The 20,956-nt window shown below is 27.3% G+C and overlaps 2 protein-coding genes across 3 annotated transcripts in view; one reads left to right on the top strand and one right to left on the bottom strand.

Moving 5' to 3' along the window:
- The window catches only part of LOC127280860 (uncharacterized), a 147,274-nt gene that overhangs the window by 58,172 nt on the left and 68,146 nt on the right, over window positions 1-20,956 (top strand). The window lies entirely within an intron of this gene.
- LOC127280861 (uncharacterized) overlaps window positions 1-20,956 on the bottom strand; it is a 63,295-nt gene that overhangs the window by 12,416 nt on the left and 29,923 nt on the right. The window contains exon 2 of the mRNA XM_051304169.1: window positions 2,675-3,525. Coding sequence (XP_051160126.1) covers window positions 2,675-3,394 — 720 coding nt within the window. The 5' untranslated portion in view covers window positions 3,395-3,525. The remainder of the gene's footprint in view (window positions 1-2,674; window positions 3,526-20,956) is intronic.

Below are 20,956 nucleotides of genomic sequence, written 5' to 3'. Positions count from 1 at the left end.
AATGTATTTGAATATTTGAAACAAGTGAAATCTATATTATTGATAAATCAAAAGAAATTGGATTTTAAAAATAGTTAAATTTTGAGAAAAATTTTTAAATTATTAAAAAAAGTAAAAATTTGAGACGTTAATTCTATTACTAGTTGCATTATTAATTCTAAATATTACTGCTTCAATTGATTTTTCATTTTTATTCGAATAAATATCAGATTTAATTGCACATAACCAAATTACATTTTAATTGAATTATTATTCAGCCGCATCAGAATTGTCAGTGACAATTATATTTTAATTAAATGAAATTTTATTGATTTTCATAAAATCAATTTTTATTTAATTTTAAGCAACCGTATTTTCATTGAGCAGAATTATTATCGAATTAAAGAATTTCTATTTCTATAGCAGACTTTCTTCTTGTGGGATTTCTAATTTAATTGAATTCCCATTTCACTGAATTTTCATTTGTTTTTCTTCTCCTTAAATGACTTTAGAGCTTTTATCAAACAAACAAATTCTTATGATCTCCGCGATTAACGGATTTTAATTTTCATTTTTTCATTACGCAGATTTGATTTCGATATGACTTAAATAAGAATTTATTGATGTTATCCACATCTACTTTACCGACAGTACATAGATTGGAAACTCATGTGAAAATTTGGTACATGCATTTTGTCAAATTTGAAGTTTAGTAAATAAATTATTTGATAAAATAAAATTTTAGTTAAATGGAAATTAATTTGTTTAAAAAGGAATCGGAGATAAATAGTGTACATTAAAAAAAAGTTTTTCTAATTGGATATTTATGAATATTTTTAATTTAAAAAGAAAAACCTGTTTTATAAAATGTTTTTTTTAGTGGAAGCTTTATTAATTTTGTTTCGAATAAAATGAATCATTAAAACTACATTTGAGATGAACAACACAATTTTTTTTTATTATTTTGTAAAACTATCTGTGTATCGTAATCTAACAGTTGACAAACATTTTACATTCTGAAAATTTGTTAATAATTCATCTGAATTGTAGTAGTGTTAAGGGAGAATAACACCTTTGTCGCAGAAGTTGAACCTATGTTTTTCATGCATTTTTTAAGATAAAAAGAACAATGTTATCAAGAAATGTCTACATACTTCTAAGCAGTAGATATAAAAAATGACGAACAAAAAAAGTACTTCAGACAAAGTTAATTCGATAAAAAAAATTGTTCAAGCTACAATGTCCATCAACTTGAAAAATGTTGTTTCGAGAAAAACGCGTTTAAAGTTTTGCTATATGTGGAAACTTGTAAATAATATAATCTTACCACAGGGACATCTACGATACCAAGAGCGCGCTTTGACATGTTTTATAAATTTTGATATTTTTTACATAAAAAAAATTCAGTACCAGTTTGTTTGATTAAAATTGAATTCTGGACCCTTTAAAAGTATATCGATTAAAAAAGATTTAATTTTTTCGGGTAAAAGTGTTAGCTTACAATTAACCTTAATGGTTAATTTTATTTGTAACAAAATTATCCGCTAAAGAACATTTTATAAAACAGATTATTGTTTATGTTACCAAAAAAGTCCGAAAGTTATGCACAGCTGAAGTTTCCGAGCTTGGTGGTACAAACTTTTTTCTGTACAGTGCTAGCTCGGTACAATGCTTTTTGTACAGTATATTTTCAATAAAATTTAAATTGTATTTTGTCAATTGAAAATGTAAAAATGATTCATACGATTTTCGAATGAATTTCGTGCAGATTTCTGACAAAATTTTGATTGGATTTCGTGTAGTATTTTGAAACGTTTTTCCGTTCGAAAATTCATATGAATTCGAAAGAAACATGAAGTGACCAGAATTCCGCAATTATGGTTAATCTAAAATGCAAAAATAAAATTGATTTACATTTCTTATAAAATTATCTAGTTTCATGGCTGCTGCCTGGTCTGTAGCTACACGGAGAAAAATGAAAAAACGTATAAGTAATTTTTACTACTTTAAAAGTAACTGTCCGCAGTTTCTGCGTATTTTTGTCAATTTTTACTCCAGAAATAGTAAAATTTACTCCTGCAATAAAAAAAATTATTCCGGAAATAGTAAATTTTACTATTTCTGGAGTAAAAATTGACAGAAACGCGCAGAAACTGCGGACAGTTCCAGTTTTACTTTTAAAGTAATAAAAGTGACTTTATTCGTTTTTCTATTTTTCTCCGCGCCTTCGCATTGTGCTGGATATCTCATTTATTTTTCACTGGATCAGCATACAAATTTACAGACACACTTCTAAAAACATATAGTTTAAGAAAATGCAAAAAATAATTTAGTTTTCGAAAATTACAACTGGTTGTATCCCCCTTAACAAACGGAATCAAAAATATATTCTAATTTCGTTTCATTCATCAAACAGAATCAAAAGTAGATTCTATTTTCGTTTCTTGATTCAAGTACCATAATCAAAACTAAACAAAGCTGACTTTTGATTCTGAGATTCCTATCAGAAGCAAAATAAAATTGTTTTTGAATTTTGTTTTGATTCCATATGTATGTCCCTGGATGACACTGTACGAAAAACATTGTATTGAGCTACCTCTGTATATAGAAAATTCTGTACTATAAGCCCTGAAAAATTCAGCTGTGTACAAAAAATTGTAGTTCATTTTTTTAAGGAGTGTAAATAATTATTTACCTGCAGTCTTAGCCTGAGAGTTGGACGTAGTTCGGCGCGCATTCTCTCAAAACGAAAGACCCAAGCTACCCCGATGACAACGTCGCCAAAGAGTAGTGCCAAAAGTAGAATCCAGTAAGCGTTGAGAAGTCTAGCACTGAGTCGTCTAGCCGCTATACAGCCAAGAAGTTGAACAAGACCCAACTGAACAGCTAGAGCTAAATAGGCGTAAAGAGCAGTTGGATCAAATGCTCGTGGGACCCCTGGGACTAAATAGCGTCTAGGATCTCCTGAGAAGAGTAGTGTTCGCGAAACGGCCGCGGCAAAACCAACAGCACTGCCCAGCAATACTATGTTACAGGCATATATCCAGAGACGATAATATCGCATTGCGACACCCGGGGTCCCAAGACGGCTTAGCGACTTTGCCGCTGATACGCCACCAATGGTAACGTTACTGCGGCTTGTCGAAATAATTTTGTTGATGTTATTGTTTGTTGTATTACCAGTAATGTAACTGCAACCGTAATTTGCTGAATTTATATTATTATTGTAGCTAGAATTGTTGTTGTTGTTATTATTATTGTTATTATTATTATTGTTGTTGTTGGTACTGTTATTAGTGTTTTCGTCAATCTCCAATAGAAATACAAATGGCGGCTCACTGTTATTATGGTTGCCTGTTTTTTGGCTATGTGTCAATTGGGGGGTGGCGAAGCGTTGCAGCAGCATCACCGTCATCACTATATCAATCCTCCCTTAATACTCTTGTCTTCAGATATACTTCTTGAGCTCTGCTTCACTCGGATGTTACTTTCAATGTCGAAGCCAATCCTTTTCTAAAAATTGTGTTGTATTATTATCATAATATCCTGAAACAGACAAATGTTTTCCTTATGTATTAATATTGACAGAATTAACATTTTTTTATGTAAAATGTTATTGTATCAGTTGTGTCTTGTTTGACGGAAAGAGTATATATAGATTAGTGTTGAGCAAATTAAGATTATTCAGAAGTTTAAAGGAAGCAGGATGACAATAATTATTGATGCGGTATTAATTGTGTACACCTATATCACCGTCTGACAAAATTTAACTTTTTTTTTTACCATCAAAAAAATCCAACTTTTTCGGAAACTAGGACCCAAAAATAATACCCGTGTCTGACCGTTTTGATAGATCAAGTCTTTTGTGGTTTTTACGATCATCGAAATTTTAAAAACCAAGATAATGTATAAACACAACAAAAAACTTCAAAAAAAACATTATACTTACCAGAAAAAATTAAATTCAACCCCAAATTCATTAGAAAAAACACTCCTAGTAAAATCCCCTACATTGACATTTTTCTAAAAAAAAAATAGAAATTTCATTACACAAACAATTTTATTGCAAATTCTAGCACAAAATGCAAGTAAAAGTGTAGAACAAAATTGGCAACCCCATAGAAATAAGGTAAAGACCCCTATTACCACCATGAAGTTAAAAATATGAATAAAAAATTCTCAAACAATTCAATTTTTCTTAGACAGACAATTTTCTTGCAAATTTTCGCACAAGATACAACTAAAAGTGTAGAAAAAAATTGGCAACCTCATACAAGTAGGGGAAAGAGACCTTTATTGCCAGCCTTAAGGCAACCCCTATGTTTCCCCTACTTGAATCGGGGTGTCAATTTTTTTCTACACTTTTACTTGCATTTTGTGCGAGAATTTGCAATAAAATTGCCTGGTCTAAGAAAAATTGAATTTTTTGGGAATTTTTTTTATCTCAGGGGCAGAGATGGGTATGTAGAAAACCTCGAGTATAATACAAGATTTTTTACGTGTAATATACACGTATTATACATGAGTTTTCTACATACGTGTATTATACATGAGGTTAATTTTGAGAAACATAACCCTAAATCTGCTTGTTTCGAATTTCCAATTTTCAAAAGTTCTGATATTAGCAAAAATTAATTATCGATGCTTTGATAAAATTTAAATTGTATTAGTATTTCTTTTCTAAATTGAGAACGGATGAAGCACATTTAAAATGTTAAAATTTTTTACGAAATTATTGCAAATAAGATAATACACGGAGAGAAATAGATGGTACGGGGTACTATCTAGATAGTACCAGGTACCATATTTGATCTTACATATACGAACAGTAATCTAGATTCTATCAGTTACTATCCAGATTGTACGAAGTAACTTCTTGATTATAGTGGGTAACATAGCCATACTTTTTGTTACATCTTTGATAGTACCGAGTAGCATAATGATAGTAGCATAAGTTCTCAATTGACCAATATTTGAATAGTTTATTTATTAATTAATACTTATTTATCAACAATAAACCGGAAAGTAAATAACAAAAAGAGGTTATGTTGACATTAATGCGGCTACAATTTCGAAAACCTGGTTTTCTACAGTATTATACGTATAATACGTAATTTATGTATTATACGTAGAAAACCTTCAAAAAAAGTACCTTTACTTTATCTCTGCATACACTGTAAAAAAAGGAGTTGAATTTTTCAACTCCCTAGGGGATGCTATAAAAGTCCCACCCTTTTGGAGTTGAAGCGAAGGGAGTTAATGCTTTACGAGTTAATTTTATGCCTAGGGAGTTGGTTGTAAGGAGTTAATTTAATTATTAACTCCCTTTTTGAGTTGATTTTTAACTCGAAAATTTTAACTCCCAACTCCCAGTAATGTTAACTCCCTAATTTTTTTACAGTGTAGGGGTATCCTTAAGGGTGGTAATAGGAGTCTTTCCCCTACTTGTATGGGGTTGCTAATTTTTTTCTACACTTTTACTTGCACTTTGTGCTAGAATTTGCAATAAAATTGTCTAAGAAAAATTGAATTTTTTGGGAATTTTGTTATCATAGTGGTTGCCTTAAGGGTGGCAATAGGGGTCTTTCCCTACTTGTATTGGTGTGTCAATTTTTTTCTACACTTTTAGTTGTATGTTGTGCAAGAATTTTCAATAAAATTGTGTGTGTAATGAAATTTCTATTTTTTTTAGAAAAATATGTCAATGTAGGGGATTTTACTAGGGGTGTTTTTCTAATGAATTTGGGGTTGAATTAAATTTTTTCTGGTAAGTATAATATTTTTTTTTGAAGTATTTTGTTGTATTTATACATTATCTTGGTTTTTAAAATTTCGATGATCGTAATCGATGTGAACTTTACCGACCTTCCTAATGTGCATTTGATGTCCCTTGCAGTACTTCTTCGAGTTTTTGAAATTTCGTGGATTCATTTTAATATGTTTTATAATTAACCTTTTCTTTTACCGATTAGGCATCCTAGTCATTTCCTGGTATACGGGTGCTAGGAATTTTTTTCAATGCAGTTAAAGAGAATATTTTTAAGTGAATATTTATAGATAAATAGAAATTCGATAAAAGAACAATTTTGTTAAATAAAAATTCTATTTTATGAAAACTCGATGTATTGGAAAATCTGCTTTATAAAAGTTTAGTTAAATAGAAATTCTATTAAATCAGAGTTTAATTAAATAGAAATTCGACTTATTATAAAATCTACTTTATAAAATTGTGCTAAATAAAAATTCGATAATTTCTAATTCGACACCACAAAAATTCCGAAAGGTCTAATGTGGGGTATATATTCATGCGTCCCTTTAAGAGTTGTATTTATATACATAGGAATATAATGTAGTGAGAGAATTGTTACTACCCTTTTTGGGGCGTACAATGAAATTAATTACTTAATTTTTTTTTATACGTTAAAAATAATTTCTAGTTTTAAATACTAATTAATATTTTTTGAACGTACTTTTTATATATGTACAGTTGTAAAATTAAAAAATACGGTATTAACAAAATGCTTATAGTGTCGAAGCTAATTTTTTTTTATATATTATTTTTTGTCTTCTTCCTGGCTTATATATAGTAATATGTCCCCACCCTTAAGCTATATGCTATATAATTTTCATAGACCCCACCACAAGTATCTGATTTTATCAATTTTCTCTCAACGATTTTCTAATAATTTGTATTATCTTCACTTGAAATATATTCCGAAATTCAATTGATAAATTTTTGTATATATACATTAAATATACATTTATGTAACTTGAAATAGAAATTGTAAATTTTTAATACAATTGAAAGAGAAACATATAGAACATGAAGCATTAAATAGACTTGTTTGTTTATTCTGAGTAGATATCTCGATTGCTCTGCGCTGATTAGGGTTCGTATTTTATTGATCGAGAGAGCTTTAAGGTTGTGATAAAGATACAATTCAACTCTCCAGTTAACTTTAACATTATAAATAAAAGTTGCTTATCATTCTTGTTGAATTCTTTTAAAATTACCTAGAACTAGGTCTTTCCTTGTCCTTTCGATGTATATATAGACGCTTCTTCAGAATTTTCTCTCTATTATAAGCTTCTTTGTATGCGATACGCACATGGAATCTCATTTCTTAAAATAGACAATTTTCCAGATTCACCCTAAATGTAATTTTTTTTTGACGTAAGCTTAGAACAAAAAAACTACAGATATCAAATTATATTATGGAGGAAAGAAAATAATAAAGAAAGTTTCTTTATGAAAAAAAAAATTCTATTCTAAAGACAAAAGTTAAGGGAATTTAATATTCCCTTCTATTAATATTATTATTATTTTATTATTTTTTTACAATTATATAGGTATACAGAATACATTGTTAAATACATGTGACGCTACACGAGAGAACGGACCTTACGTCAAACAAAATTTTAGGTTATGTTTAGTGATAGTTTTACCTTGATAAAAATTTTCTTTTTAATTAGGTGAAATCAAAATTAGTTTTTATTGGATTTTTGGAGATAAATGTTTTGTGTTAAGAGTTGATTTTCTGTGAGTAGTTTCAATTCAAAAATGATAAAATTTAACCTAAAATTTTTTCCGACGTAAGGTCCCTTCTCTCATGGAGCATAACATATTTTTATATATTTAATAGACTAAGTTTTTCTGTAATTGATTTTACTCTTTATTATGTGGGATAAGAGTGTTATTCATAATATTAGAAAATTTTTTTTTTTTCTTAAATACATTTGGGGGATTCCAGGTGAAGTGATCAAGATAAAAAACAAAAAATTTCTCCAATCACGCTTAAACTCAACGCATTTGTAGTACTCATAAATGTTAATTTATGGTGAAAATATTTTTTCATTTAGTCCAATATTTTCCAAGGGGGAGAAAAATTTCAAAAATAAATTTGGCTATCTCGAGGTAAAAGGTACGATTTTTTTTTTTTAATCGAAAGCTGAAGTTTTTCCCTATAAAAATATATAGTTGAAAAAAATGGTATGAGAATGTTTAAATATTGATAATTAACAATTTTTTTTCCTTTTTTGGCTATTTTTGATAGTTTTTTTTTTTTTTTTACTATTTTTTTAATATTTAAACATTCTTGTCACATTTTTTCATCTATATATTTTTATAGGAAAAAATCAAAAAAGTTTTCGAGACTGATATTAATAAAAAAAATTTTAGTTTTAATATTTAAGAGAAAAAAAAAATTACAAAAAAAAAACCCATTTTTATCATTTGATCAATTCACGTGAAATTACCCATATAGATTTAAAATAATGTAAATAGAATGAAAAATTTCAAACTACAATACTGCCGTACGATGTAAAAACTTAGGTAACCGACATTGTCGCTTAGGCTGATTTCAGTAGTAATAAACAGGCTACAATCAGCCTAAGCGACAATGTCGGTTACCTAAGTTTTTACCTCGTACGGCAGAATAATAGTTTAAAAATTGTTATGACAATAACGATTTTCAATTTTTCTTTCTGGAGAAAAGTGATAATTAAATTTTGAAAAATTAAGGTTATCGTAAAGCGACTTTACTTGGTTTTATATATATATATATATATATATATATATACGGTAATTCAAAAATGGATTTTCTATACTTTGAGTCATACTCGATAGTGTTCTTGTGAGTAAAAAGATTTACTTTTATTAAATTAAAAAAGAGACATTTACGGAACAGATATCATAGAGATATTCTACAAATTTCATAAAGCGCAAACGTACAAAAGCTTTAACTTATATTTTATGCGATCTAATAAATATGAAACTCGTGGCTTCGTGTGTTCTATGACTTCTGTGAGTTGTGTCAAGCTTCTCGTTACAGCTGAGCCGTATTATTATTTTTTCACTATTGCCATTAAAACTTCTATATCCTTATTTTTTATTTACCCTCTATATATATATATATATATATATATATATATGAATTATTAATAATGGTATTAAAGAAGTTACTTTGGTATTTTATTATAGTTATTTACATATAGTGCTATATTTTCGTCATATATTTACATATTTCCATTCACGATTTTGTTTACGATTTATTTATTTTTTTTTTTTTGTTTTAATATTTTTATTTTTTTTTTAATTTTGTTTTTTTTACATTATGATACTTATATGTTAACAAAAAAGTATATATATATATATATGTATAAATAAATTATAGACAGAAGGCTATAAAATCAATTCACATGAATCATTTCATAGTGAATAAGAAATAGAAAAAATAGAATTTCCTTGATAGTTTACGTGCATTGAAAAAAATATTTTGTTGGCAAAAATTTTATTGCTTAGATATATAGGGGATTTCACGTGAAGTGATCAAATGGGAAAAAAATAGCTTTATTTTTTTTCTTAAATATCAAAATAAAATTTTTTTTTATCAATATTCCGTATCGAAGGCTGTTTTGATCACGTTTAATCGTGATCGGAGAAAAATTTTTTTTTTACTTTGATCACTTCACTTGGAATCCCCCATATATACAATCGCTTTTATTAAACACGCGTTTTTTCTTGGATTTTTTTAATTGATTGAATTATAGTTTTTTTTTTAATTGTAATTTTTGTTTTGAGAATGCAAGTTCTGAACGTTTATTTTTTAATAAATGAAAAAAATAAAAAATATTTGGTTTTTTATTTTATTTAAAAAAAAATATATATTTTTTTTTTTTAAAAAATGACCTATTGAAAAAAAATGTTAAATGAAAATCTCACGTGTCATGATTCCGTAATATATCAATTAAAAAGTCGCGGTTATATATATATATTTAAATATTGCATAATAAATAAATAATGAATTTGATTTATATTTCACATAATATATATAAATAGTTTTCTCTATAGACTGCATTTCTATATTAGTTGTCTCTAAATTGATTTCTCATCCTTTTTGTATAATTTATTGTGTGAAATGCAGAGAAGTAGCTATACTTTCCATGTATGTGACGTAGATCCATTCATAAAAATACAGAACAGTAATTCACGAAGACGTCACACAAGCACGTTAGGTTGAAAATGTCATGCGGTAATAATACGCGAAATAAATGTACGCAAACGCATGGGAATTGGTTATTATGTATAATTTAAAATAAGCAGACAAATTGAATCAATTGTGAGACATTAAAATAATGTTAGTTTATAACATCTAACATATGTATTTTTTAATATTTCTCAATTTTTTTTTCTTAAACAAAAATTCATTAAACAAAATTTATATTTAATCGAATTTTTATTTGACAGTACTCTCAGTTGTTCGAATTAACTTTCGTCCAAATCTTTTAAGAGCAAATTTTAAAAGTTTCAGACAACTATGAAAGTTCTGTTAAATAAAAATTCAATCAAATAGAAATTCTCTTTCAAAAGAATTATTTTTAAGGGTATATACGGTCACACTTCAACGAAATCTAGTGAATATTTAGTAACTTTCTAGTAATTTTCCAAAAATTTCGATTGTAACTAGAAAGTTACTAAACATTCACTAGATTTCGTTGAAGTGTGACCGGCCAAATGTTTCTATATGCATGCACAGTGCATGCATGAGATAGTGTGACCGTACCATAACACGAATTTTTACTTTTCAGAATTCCTATTAAACAGAATTTCGTCAAAGTCGAATTTTTAAATGACAGAATTTTCATATTAAACCAAATCTTAATTTGTCCAAATTTTTATTAACACAAAATGCCATCGAAGTCTTAAAATTTTCATTTATCCTACATTGCAAAAAATCGAATAATCAAACGGCAGAAATATTTTGGCGCCAATTTTAAAATTGACCAATCAGAAACTGTCAAGAAAATTGTGATTGGCAATGTAGAATAATTGAAAATTCTGAGTGTTAAGATTTCTATTAAAAATGACCTTTTGTGTTAATAAAAATTCGGACAAATGAAGATTTGGTTTAATGAAAATTTTGGCATTTAAAATTTCGTCTCAGGCGAATTTCTGTTTAATGAGAATTCTGGTAAATAAAAATTCGTGTTAAAAAGAATTCTTTTGAATAAAAAATATGCTAAATGGAAATTATGTTGAAAGAATATTCTGTTAAATAAAAATTTGATTACACAGAAATTCTTTTAAGTATAAATTTGGATTAATTTAAATTCTATTAAACATTAATTTTGAAAAACATAAATTCAAATAAAGTAAAATTATATCTAATAAAATTCTATATAAAATGAAAATTCTAAATAATTCACCTTATAGAATAATCATGCGCCTTATTTCTTCAATCAAAGTTTTGTTAATTCCATTAACGCCTTACGTAATATTAAATTTTCTTGTACAAATATAAAAAAATATATATGGGATGTTCCACGTCAAGCGGACCAAAGCTCTGCCCAAAATTGTACGCAATATAAATAAACTTATAATATATAAAAATGTTCGTACACATGTAAACTTTCAAAAAATGAGTGGCAAATTAAAAAATTTATAATAATGCTTTTGTTATAACAAATATAAACAATCATAAATGGAAATGCGTAAGTTAAAAAATGTCTCATTTAAAGACAAAAATTTTAAATTCTAAAGTCATAGTTGTTTTTAATGTTTTCGGGGTCGCTGATTACGAATCTGATGTCAGAATTGAAAAATTCAAAATGGCGGATCCAATATGGCGGCCGAATTTTTAAAAAATCGTCCAATTCGCTTAAAACTTATTACTCGGGGGTTTTCGGGGTCGCTGATTACGAATCTGATGTCAGAATTTAAAAATTCAAAATGGCGGATCCAATATGGCGTCCGAATTTAAAAAAAAATCGTCCAATTCGCTTAAAACTTATTATTCGGGGGTTTTCGGGGTCGCTGATTACGAATCTGATGTCAGAAATAAGAAATTTAAAATGGCGTATCCAATATGGCGGCCGAATTTTAAAAAAATCGTCCAATTCGCTTAAAACTTATTATTCGGGGGTTTTCGGGGTCGCTGATTACGAATCTGATGTCAGAAATAAGAAATTTAAAATGGCAGACCTAATAGGGCGGAAGATTATTAAAAAAAACTATTAGAAATATTTAAAACTTGTTACTCTGGAGCTTTTTAAGTTGCCGATCACGAATTTGTCACGAGAGATTAAAGAAAAAAAATATTAATAAAAAGATCATTTGTATGGATCTTGTAAACTATAGGTTTTCGTATTCAAAATATTTTTTGCCGTTACTCATTACTACTCTAGTATTGGATAACTGCGAGTGGTGTGGTTGCATTTGAGTACCTAAATACTACTAGCTTCTTGTCTGAAGTAACTATGAATGAGTGTGCTGATTGGATTTTTGTAACTGAAGGAGCTTTGGAAAATCTTTTATTTAATGAACGCTTAATTTTTTCATGCTCTTGTTTTGTGTAATAGATAAATCGTGTCGTTTTAATGTGCTCTTTAGCCCATGTAAATAGACTAGTGGCATTCAAAATAGCATTTTCTGGCTTAGCTTGTAAGCTAGCTCGAGTGGCTTCTCTCTTTAACACTGCTCCTATGCCATCGCATGCTCCTTTTCCATGAGCGGTAGCATGAAAATGCCACTCTGCCAGAACATTAAAATCATCTTCGTGATGAACTAAATTCATCATTTGAAATTTGTTTTTATAATGCTGTTTAGCACCATCAGTAAAAATTATTATTTTTTTAACATTTGTGCAAACTTTTTTAATGTCTGCAATAACTTTTTGTTGCAGTATGTAGACTGCAGCAGTATCATGCGTAGTAGATTCGGATAGCAAGACAATGCTGCAATGCTTTAATTCACCATTTTCTTTATAATAAAAAATTGCAGGATGCACTGTGCATTGGTCATTATTATAATGAAAACCTTGTACAGCATCTTGTACAACATAGGCGTAGTTTTCAGAAAAATCACACTGTAGTAACACTTCGCCTTCTTGGAGGTTTTTTTTCCTCTCTTGATAATATTCCGATTGATTTTTTGCAATGTAATGGTGTGGCAATAGTTTTGTTAATTGACTAGATAATTCGGTTACAAAGTCCTTTGAAATATAATATTTTTTCGTCAGAGTGCATCTATCAGTTGATTGCCAACAACTACAAATGATTTCAGATATTTCATTTTCTTCCAAAAGGTTTAAAATCATATTTGAAAAGTTTTCCACGCCAGGGCATAAGGTGCACTCCAAAAGGAAACAGGATGGTCCAGGATTTTCACATAAAGCAAATTTAAAGCAGTCTTTATAATCTTTTATCCTATTCTCTGAATCAGGTATCAATTTTTCAAAATTTATGGATTCAATCATCAACTTGAAATTTTGATGAATCACACACACACAGACGCTTTGTGTACCTGCTGATCCTGCGCAGACACAATTTTTGGGTCGCAATTCAGCGAATTTCGACAAGCCAATTGGAAATTCAGGATACTGCTCCTTAAATTGATTATGCAACACTTTAATGTCTACAAGCAAAAGTCTTTTTTGTAGTATCATTTTTTTTCCATTCACTCTAGCGGAAACAGTATCTTTTTTACCTGGCATAATACGACTATTCTGATCACACTCGTAATAATCTTTAACTTTATCAATTGTTTCCTCAGGTAGTGTTTTACCAAGTTTTGATTCAGGTGTTGCCAAAACTCCACCATTCTTTCTCAAATGTTTGGCTTTCCTTGCTTGTCTCTCTGAAGTACCAAACTCTGACGCAATTTGTCGTACAGTCCAGCATTCAGGAGAAATTGTCAGTATAGACATGCGTAGAGGATCGTTCATTGGTAAAGAAGAAAATTTATCCTTTAGCCCCGTTAAAAGTTGCTCTAATTGTTCTTCTCTTGACAAACATTTCCGTTTACTCTCTGGCTCTTCTGTCAATGAATTATCAAAATCACTAGTGACAACACTTTTATTACATAATTTACGACATTGCGAGCAAATTCTTGCATTTTCTGGTACTTGAGGAAATTGTTTTAATAATGTCTTTGACATTATCCTTAAATCTGAACCTTTGTGATTTTCACGGTTTAAGGGGTTAATGCATCTATCTGCATGAAGCGGATAGTTAGAAGTTTTCTTTTCACCGCCTGACATGATGGAAATGATAATTTTGAAATTAAACAATTTCGAAAAGAAATTAAGAACTTTCAATGCAAAATTGAAAAAACTTACCTTTTGACAATTAAAATAAAAATGACAGAAGAAAGTCACTGAAAATAAACAAAAAAAGAACTAAAAATAGGAAAGAAAGTATCAGAAGAATGAAGAACAGAAAGAGAAGAATAAAACAATGATTTGAAAAAATGACTGGAGAAAGAAATGTAGAGATGAAAATGAAAAGTTTTAAAAAAATTTAAAAAGATATGACTGAGAAAAAAACGAAAAATAGAAGGAATAATGGAAAGGAAAAATGGAAAGGAATAGCTCTGAAAAGAACTGATTTTTTTATGTTTGAAATGCACAAGAATACCTACCTGCAAAAGTACACGAAAAATTCGTAATATTTCTGTATCGAAAGTCTCTCGTATTTATACGTTTCACAACGCATCTCGTTGATGAGAGAAATTACCTCATTTACGATTGCGCCACCATGCGGAAAATATAGAAAACGCGGCTCTTTAATGAAGGAATCGACCTTATGTACGATTTCGCCACCTCGCGGACAAAATAAGAGTTATATATTAAGAGCGCGAATATTTAAATTTGACGAAATCTTTACAAATAATAAAAAGCAAAATTATGTTAAATTATTAAATAGAAATTAATTCAAAATAATTAAAAAATTAAGTGATAAATAAAAATCACAATTTTCACAAACAAAACGGGTTCTTAAAATTATATGTTAGAATTTTCATTTCCAAGAGTTTCTTGTGAAATAATTTTCTTTTAGAGCAATTTTTATAACTCCAAATTATTATTAGAAACAATTTTCATTAAACAGTTTTTCTACATTATAGAATAATAATAATTCGGGCAAATGAAAATTATACACAAAAAAAAATTATTTTAATCAAATATAAAAGTACTTATCATTCAAATGTTTTTGCTTCCTCGTGGAGGAAGCTTTGCAGTCTTTTCGTTTATAAAATTTTTAAAAATGGTAAACATTTTTTTTAATTGAAAAATTTAAGGTAATATATAATATAATCGTCTTTCTTACGTCAAGACGAATCCATTGGTATATACAAAGTATAGATTCGATTAAAATTTAAAGAATTAATGAAAGTTAAAAAATCAAAATTTCACATTTTAGCTAAAAAATTTTGTGTTTTTTTAATTTCAAGTTAATAAATAAAATAATTTAATTCCTTGCATTGAAACGAATCGATTCGTATATATAATATAAAGTATATGTTACACCCAAAATGAATTGAAATTTTCTTACTTTTCCAAAAATTTTTATTAATTTAAATCAATTTTTAACTCGAAATATTTTAATTTAATCAATCGAATTAGAGAAATTTATAGCTTCCTCCACGAGGAAGCAAATTTTTTGCTTTACACAAGAAGGAAGCAAAATATTTATGAAATAAACATAAAGGACCCCCTCTTTGTTTAAGTTTCAACATAATCAATTTCTTATTTCTGACATCAGATTCGTAATCAGCGACCCCGAAAACCCCCGAGTAACAACTTTCAAACGAATTGGACGATTTTTTAAAAATTCGGCCGCCATATTGGATCCGCCATTTTGAATTTTTCAATTCTGACATCAGATTTGTAATCAGCTACCCCGAAAACCCCCGAATAATAAGTTTTAAGCGATTTGGACGATTTTTTTTTAATTCGGCCGCCATATTGGATTCGCCATTTTGAATTTTTCAATTCTGACATCAGATTTGTAATCAGCGACCCCGAAAACCCCCGAGTAATAAGTTTTAAGCGAATTGGACGATTTTTTAAAAATTCGGCCGCCATATTGGATCCGCCATTTTGAATTTTTTAATTCTGACATCAGATTCGTAATCAGCGACCCCGAAAACATTAAAAACAACTATGACTTTAGAATTTAAAATTTTTGTCTTTAAATGAGACATTTTTTAACTTACGCATTTCCATTTATGATTGTTTATATTTGTTATAACAAAAGCATTATTATAAATTTTTTAATTTGCCACTCATTTTTTGAAAGTTTACATGTGTACGAACATTTTTATATATTATAAGTTTATTTATATTGCGTGCAATTTTGGGCAGAGCTTTGGTCCGCTTGACGTGGAACATCCCATATATTTATTGTCAATGACATATTTTTTTCTTTATATTGAATTAAAATATAGGTATTATATATATATATATATATATATATATATATATATATATATATATATATATATATATATATTCTCTAATCACGTTCAAAGTGAATGTTACACTTTCTTGCAATAGCTGTCAGTTTTTTATTGCAAGGCACACACAATAGACGAGAAAGGAAATACTGACATACATATATATATATATACATTATATTGATTTTCCTTTAAAAACTAATAAATAGAAGTTACGCATAAATTTAGCCTTTAAACGTGTTATTGCACCTTTAAACCAGATAATAATAGATCATATACTCGAACTAGATATATAGTCAAGGCATCGCTAACAAAATTAAAAAAAAAGTATTATCTAGGTAAAGTTTCTTTTCTTTTTGTTTAGTCTGTATAAGAGATGTTTGATATCGTTGATCTTGACGTGAGATTTTTCTTTCACATACATATATACCTTAAGTTTATGAAATGTTAATAAAGTTTTTTTTTACTCACGGCTATATATGTAATAGTATAAAGACCACTTATTTTTCTCGGTTATAATCCAAGTAAAATTATATGAAAGTTTCAAAAAGATTTCAAATTATTTTTTTCTCTTTTTTTTAAAAAAAAAAATTTGATATTTTTGCAAGAATTTATGATACACTGATAACGAATATTATATATAGTAGAAAAATTGATGACACAACTTTATTATTATCATTCCCATAAGAATCATATATATATATAGTTTCTGATACGTTTATTTTGTTATTGAAGATAAAAATATTTTTAAATTTAGTTAGAAAAAAAGTCTATTAATTTTAGCAGATGTTGCATTTTTATTGTATGTGAAACGCAACTTTTTATTAAATTATTAATCATAATCATGAGTATGTATAGGAGAAATAATGTTTATTATCAAATGTTTGACTGTGTTAAAGTTAAACTTTAGGTTTATTTTACATATTTAATAAATATATGTATATATATTAAAGTTCTGTTAAATGCCTACTCATAAATTATATATAAAGGGCAGCTGGGGGTAGGTTGAAACAAATTTCAGAGTATTAAATAAATTATGAAACATATCAAGCATTTTGTAATCATAAATATTATTGACAATAAAACAATCATTTCTACAATAAATTGCAATAAAATAAACATTTAAAATTTTCACATTTTCCCAAAAAAGTTCTTTTTTAAATATCAGCTATTACTAAATATTACCATGTGTAATATTTAGTAGAGCCATAGGAAGAAAAACTAAACTGTTACAACTTGCCCCACGGCAGGAATTTTTAATTAATTAAGATTAATATTTATTCATGTTGGTATTAGTTAAAAAATAATTGTAAAATAAGTATAATAATAATAAATAATTCAAAAATTGTACCCAGGTGTTTTCAGAATGTTTAATATTTTATTGTGGAAATAGTATTAAAATTATTAATTCTAATTTCAAAATGATGGAATCAAAAATTTTATCTGACAAAAACTGTAAATCTCAGTAATTGTATTCGATTGTATTTAAACATCGTATAGAATGTTTTTAGATAGAAAAATGATTAATTTTTACAGTTTGTATGATAATAAATTTATTTAATAATCTATTTGGTTGCAAACTACTCTTAATTTCTTAAGTATATAATATTTAACAGACTTTAATCTTTATTTTTTGAACATTTAACTGACCTGAAACCAATTATATATATACTAAATTGAAAGTGTGCCAAAATAAGTGTGATGCTGTGAATAATGACATTTCTCATACAATATATTTTGAAAAATTTTAAAATATTTGAAAAATCTCATCACAAATATTTTCAACGTAAAAAAAAAAACAGTGTCACCAAGCAAAAATTCTGTCATATCATCGGAAACAATTTATCAAGAACATAATTTTGCCACAGGTTGATTACTTATTATATTTTTTATTAAATTTATATAGTGTAAATATGTCTAATAAGATTTTCGAAAAATAAGAATTTAAAAATGAATACCTTACAAACTAAAAACAAATATGAATTCTGACAGTAAGATTTACTTCTAAAGAATCAAAAATCAGAATTTTTTTATCAGTTTTTAGATGTAGCTAAACAAAAGACAAAAAGGACTTTTTAATTAAATTTTTACCTCACAGAATTCTTATGTATCAAATTTTTATTGTACAGAATTCTTAAAATGCCAAAGTTTTATTTGTCCGAAATTGCAAATGACCGAACAAACAATCGATAGAAAAAAACTTGTGGGTGATATGTTTAAAATCGCCGAAATCTTTCTATCGATTGTTTGTTCGGCAATTTGAAATTTTGGACAAATAAAAATTCGACGTTTTAAGAATTCTACCAGATAAAAATTCGATGCCTAAAAATTCTGTTAATTAAAAATTCTTAAAAAAAAAACAATTCTGCCAAATGTTAATTCGAAAAATGAAAATTCGTCTAAAAATCTAATAAAATTGTTGAAAGTAAAAATGCTAACTAATGATTTTTATATGGGATAATCATGCGCCCCATAATAATAGTAGTACATGAAAATAAATAAATGACTATATGGTCGTAAAAAAGCTTTTCATATTCTTATTTAGAGGATAAAGTGGCTTTTCCTGCAAGCATTCTTATTACAATCTAAAAGATATTTTTAGAATGAGCTTATTTTTTCTGCGAACGATGGAATTCTAAAAAATATATACATTTTATGTATAAAATATAAAGATTATGACAATCTTAAAGTCGTCATATTTCTTGAATGTAACTTTTTTTTTATTGTACAAAGGTTATAAATTTTACATGTTCATATAATATTTGTAATAATATATATATATATATAAATTACCAGTCATAAAAGAAGGATTTTCTTAATGCTTGTAGCATATAAACCGGCTTTACCTACAAGCATTATTATTATCTAAAAGATATATATTTTTTATACTGTATATAACCTATAAAGATTATTGCAAATTTTAATCATTATTTCTCTTTTGTTTTTGTTTTTGAATTAGGATCTGCGAATCAAAAGTGAGTGCACGGAAAAAAAGAAAAAGTAATTTTTACTACTTTCATAGTAAAATTGGACCTGTCCGAAGTTTCTGCGCATCTCTGGCAACTTTTACTCAAAAAATAGTAAAATTTACTATTTTTGTAATAATTTTTACTATTTCTGGAGCAAATTTTACTATTTTTGGAGTAAAAGTTGCCATAGATGCGCAGAAACTTCGGACAGATCCCATTTTACTATGAAAGTAGTAAAAATTACTTTTTCTTTTTTTCCGTGTGTATTTTAGTTTTGATTTCGATATTAGAATCAAATGTCAACTTTATGTTTGGTTATGATTCACGCATTTCAATCAAAATTAGATTCTATATACACTCGTTTCGTTCATCAAACCAAGTTAAAATTAGTTTCTACATTTCTTTCGTTATACGGCATCAAAATCAAAATGAATTCGTAATTTTGTTTCATTTTCAACTATCGGAACAAAAACAAAATTCAACTACCGTAGAAGATCTAAATTTTGTACTATAATAAAATTTACTTAATCTACAATTTTAATCTGAATTTTTCTTAACAAATCTTCTTGTATTTTTCTTTACAAAATATTAATTTCCATACCGATTAGGGGTATAGCGACACTTTTCCCAAACGCATGAATATGTTCTAAAAATCATTAGTTAGAATTTTCATTTTATGGAATTTCATTTGATATAATTATTTTTGAGTCGAATTTTTATTTATTCGAATTAGTATTTTGCAGAATTTTCATCAAACCGATTTTCTGTTTTACAGAATTTTTATATAACCGAAAATTAACTTCACAGAATTTTTATTTGCTCAAATTTTCATTTAACATAATTGGCATTTTAATGAATTTTTATTGGCAAGAATTTCATTATACATATATAGTGGTTTGAACTCTTCGGAACTTATGTAAAGTTTCTCATATATAATTATAGGATAAAACTATGTACCTACACGTTAAAAATATATGCTACTTAAAAATTCTTATTCATAAGTAGCAAATATTTTTATCAATAAAGTTTTTACCTTTATACTATATATATATATATATAGGTATTAATAAAATTTTATTTTACACGATTGCATCATGCCAGAATAGATTAAAGTTAAAGTCATATTATCTAACACTAAAATGTGAGTTATAAAAATCAACTTTAAGCATAAGCATTGTCAGCTTTTTGTCGGTTAAGCTGAGATTATACTTCGACTTATATATATATGGCATGGGTCCAAAGGCGCAATTGAAGTAACATTCAATATCTCAATTTCCTCATAAATCAATATATATAGGGCAATGTTTCGTCTTGTATTGCTAAAAAGTTGCTCTTTTTGTAATTTTACTTATATCACGTTGGAAAATATTTCTTCTATAAATATATATATGTATACCTATATCGGTATTTCTAAAGAAAGAATATGCTTTTAAGTTTTTAATTTCTTTTTCAAGTAATTTCATTTACGTTTATTGTATTTTTGTCAATTTTGGTAATTTGTTTGTATGTAATTATTGTACATTATATAATTACCATATGTCAAGGATGCATATAATTCTGCATGTTTCTTGAAAATCAATATCAATCAGTTATTTATAGTTTGAATACCATCTAATGAAGTATAATATGATAACTGTATAATTATGATGGTCAATTATGGGAATTATGAATTCTTCTTTATTTTCAAAGGGCTATAGAATTATTTTGTCGCTTCATCTTATGTATTAAGTAATCTTTTTGTTTTCTTGTTAAGCTTATTGTTTTCTTTTTTTTTTTA

The sequence above is a fragment of the Leptopilina boulardi genome, unplaced genomic scaffold, assembly GCF_019393585.1.
Source record: "Leptopilina boulardi isolate dan_hultmark-lab unplaced genomic scaffold, ZJU_Lbou_2.1 LbouV2_255, whole genome shotgun sequence".
Taxonomy (NCBI): Eukaryota; Metazoa; Arthropoda; class Insecta; order Hymenoptera; family Figitidae; genus Leptopilina; species Leptopilina boulardi.
Note: the sequence above shows the minus strand (reverse complement) of the source record. Positions and strands in the feature narration are given on the sequence as shown.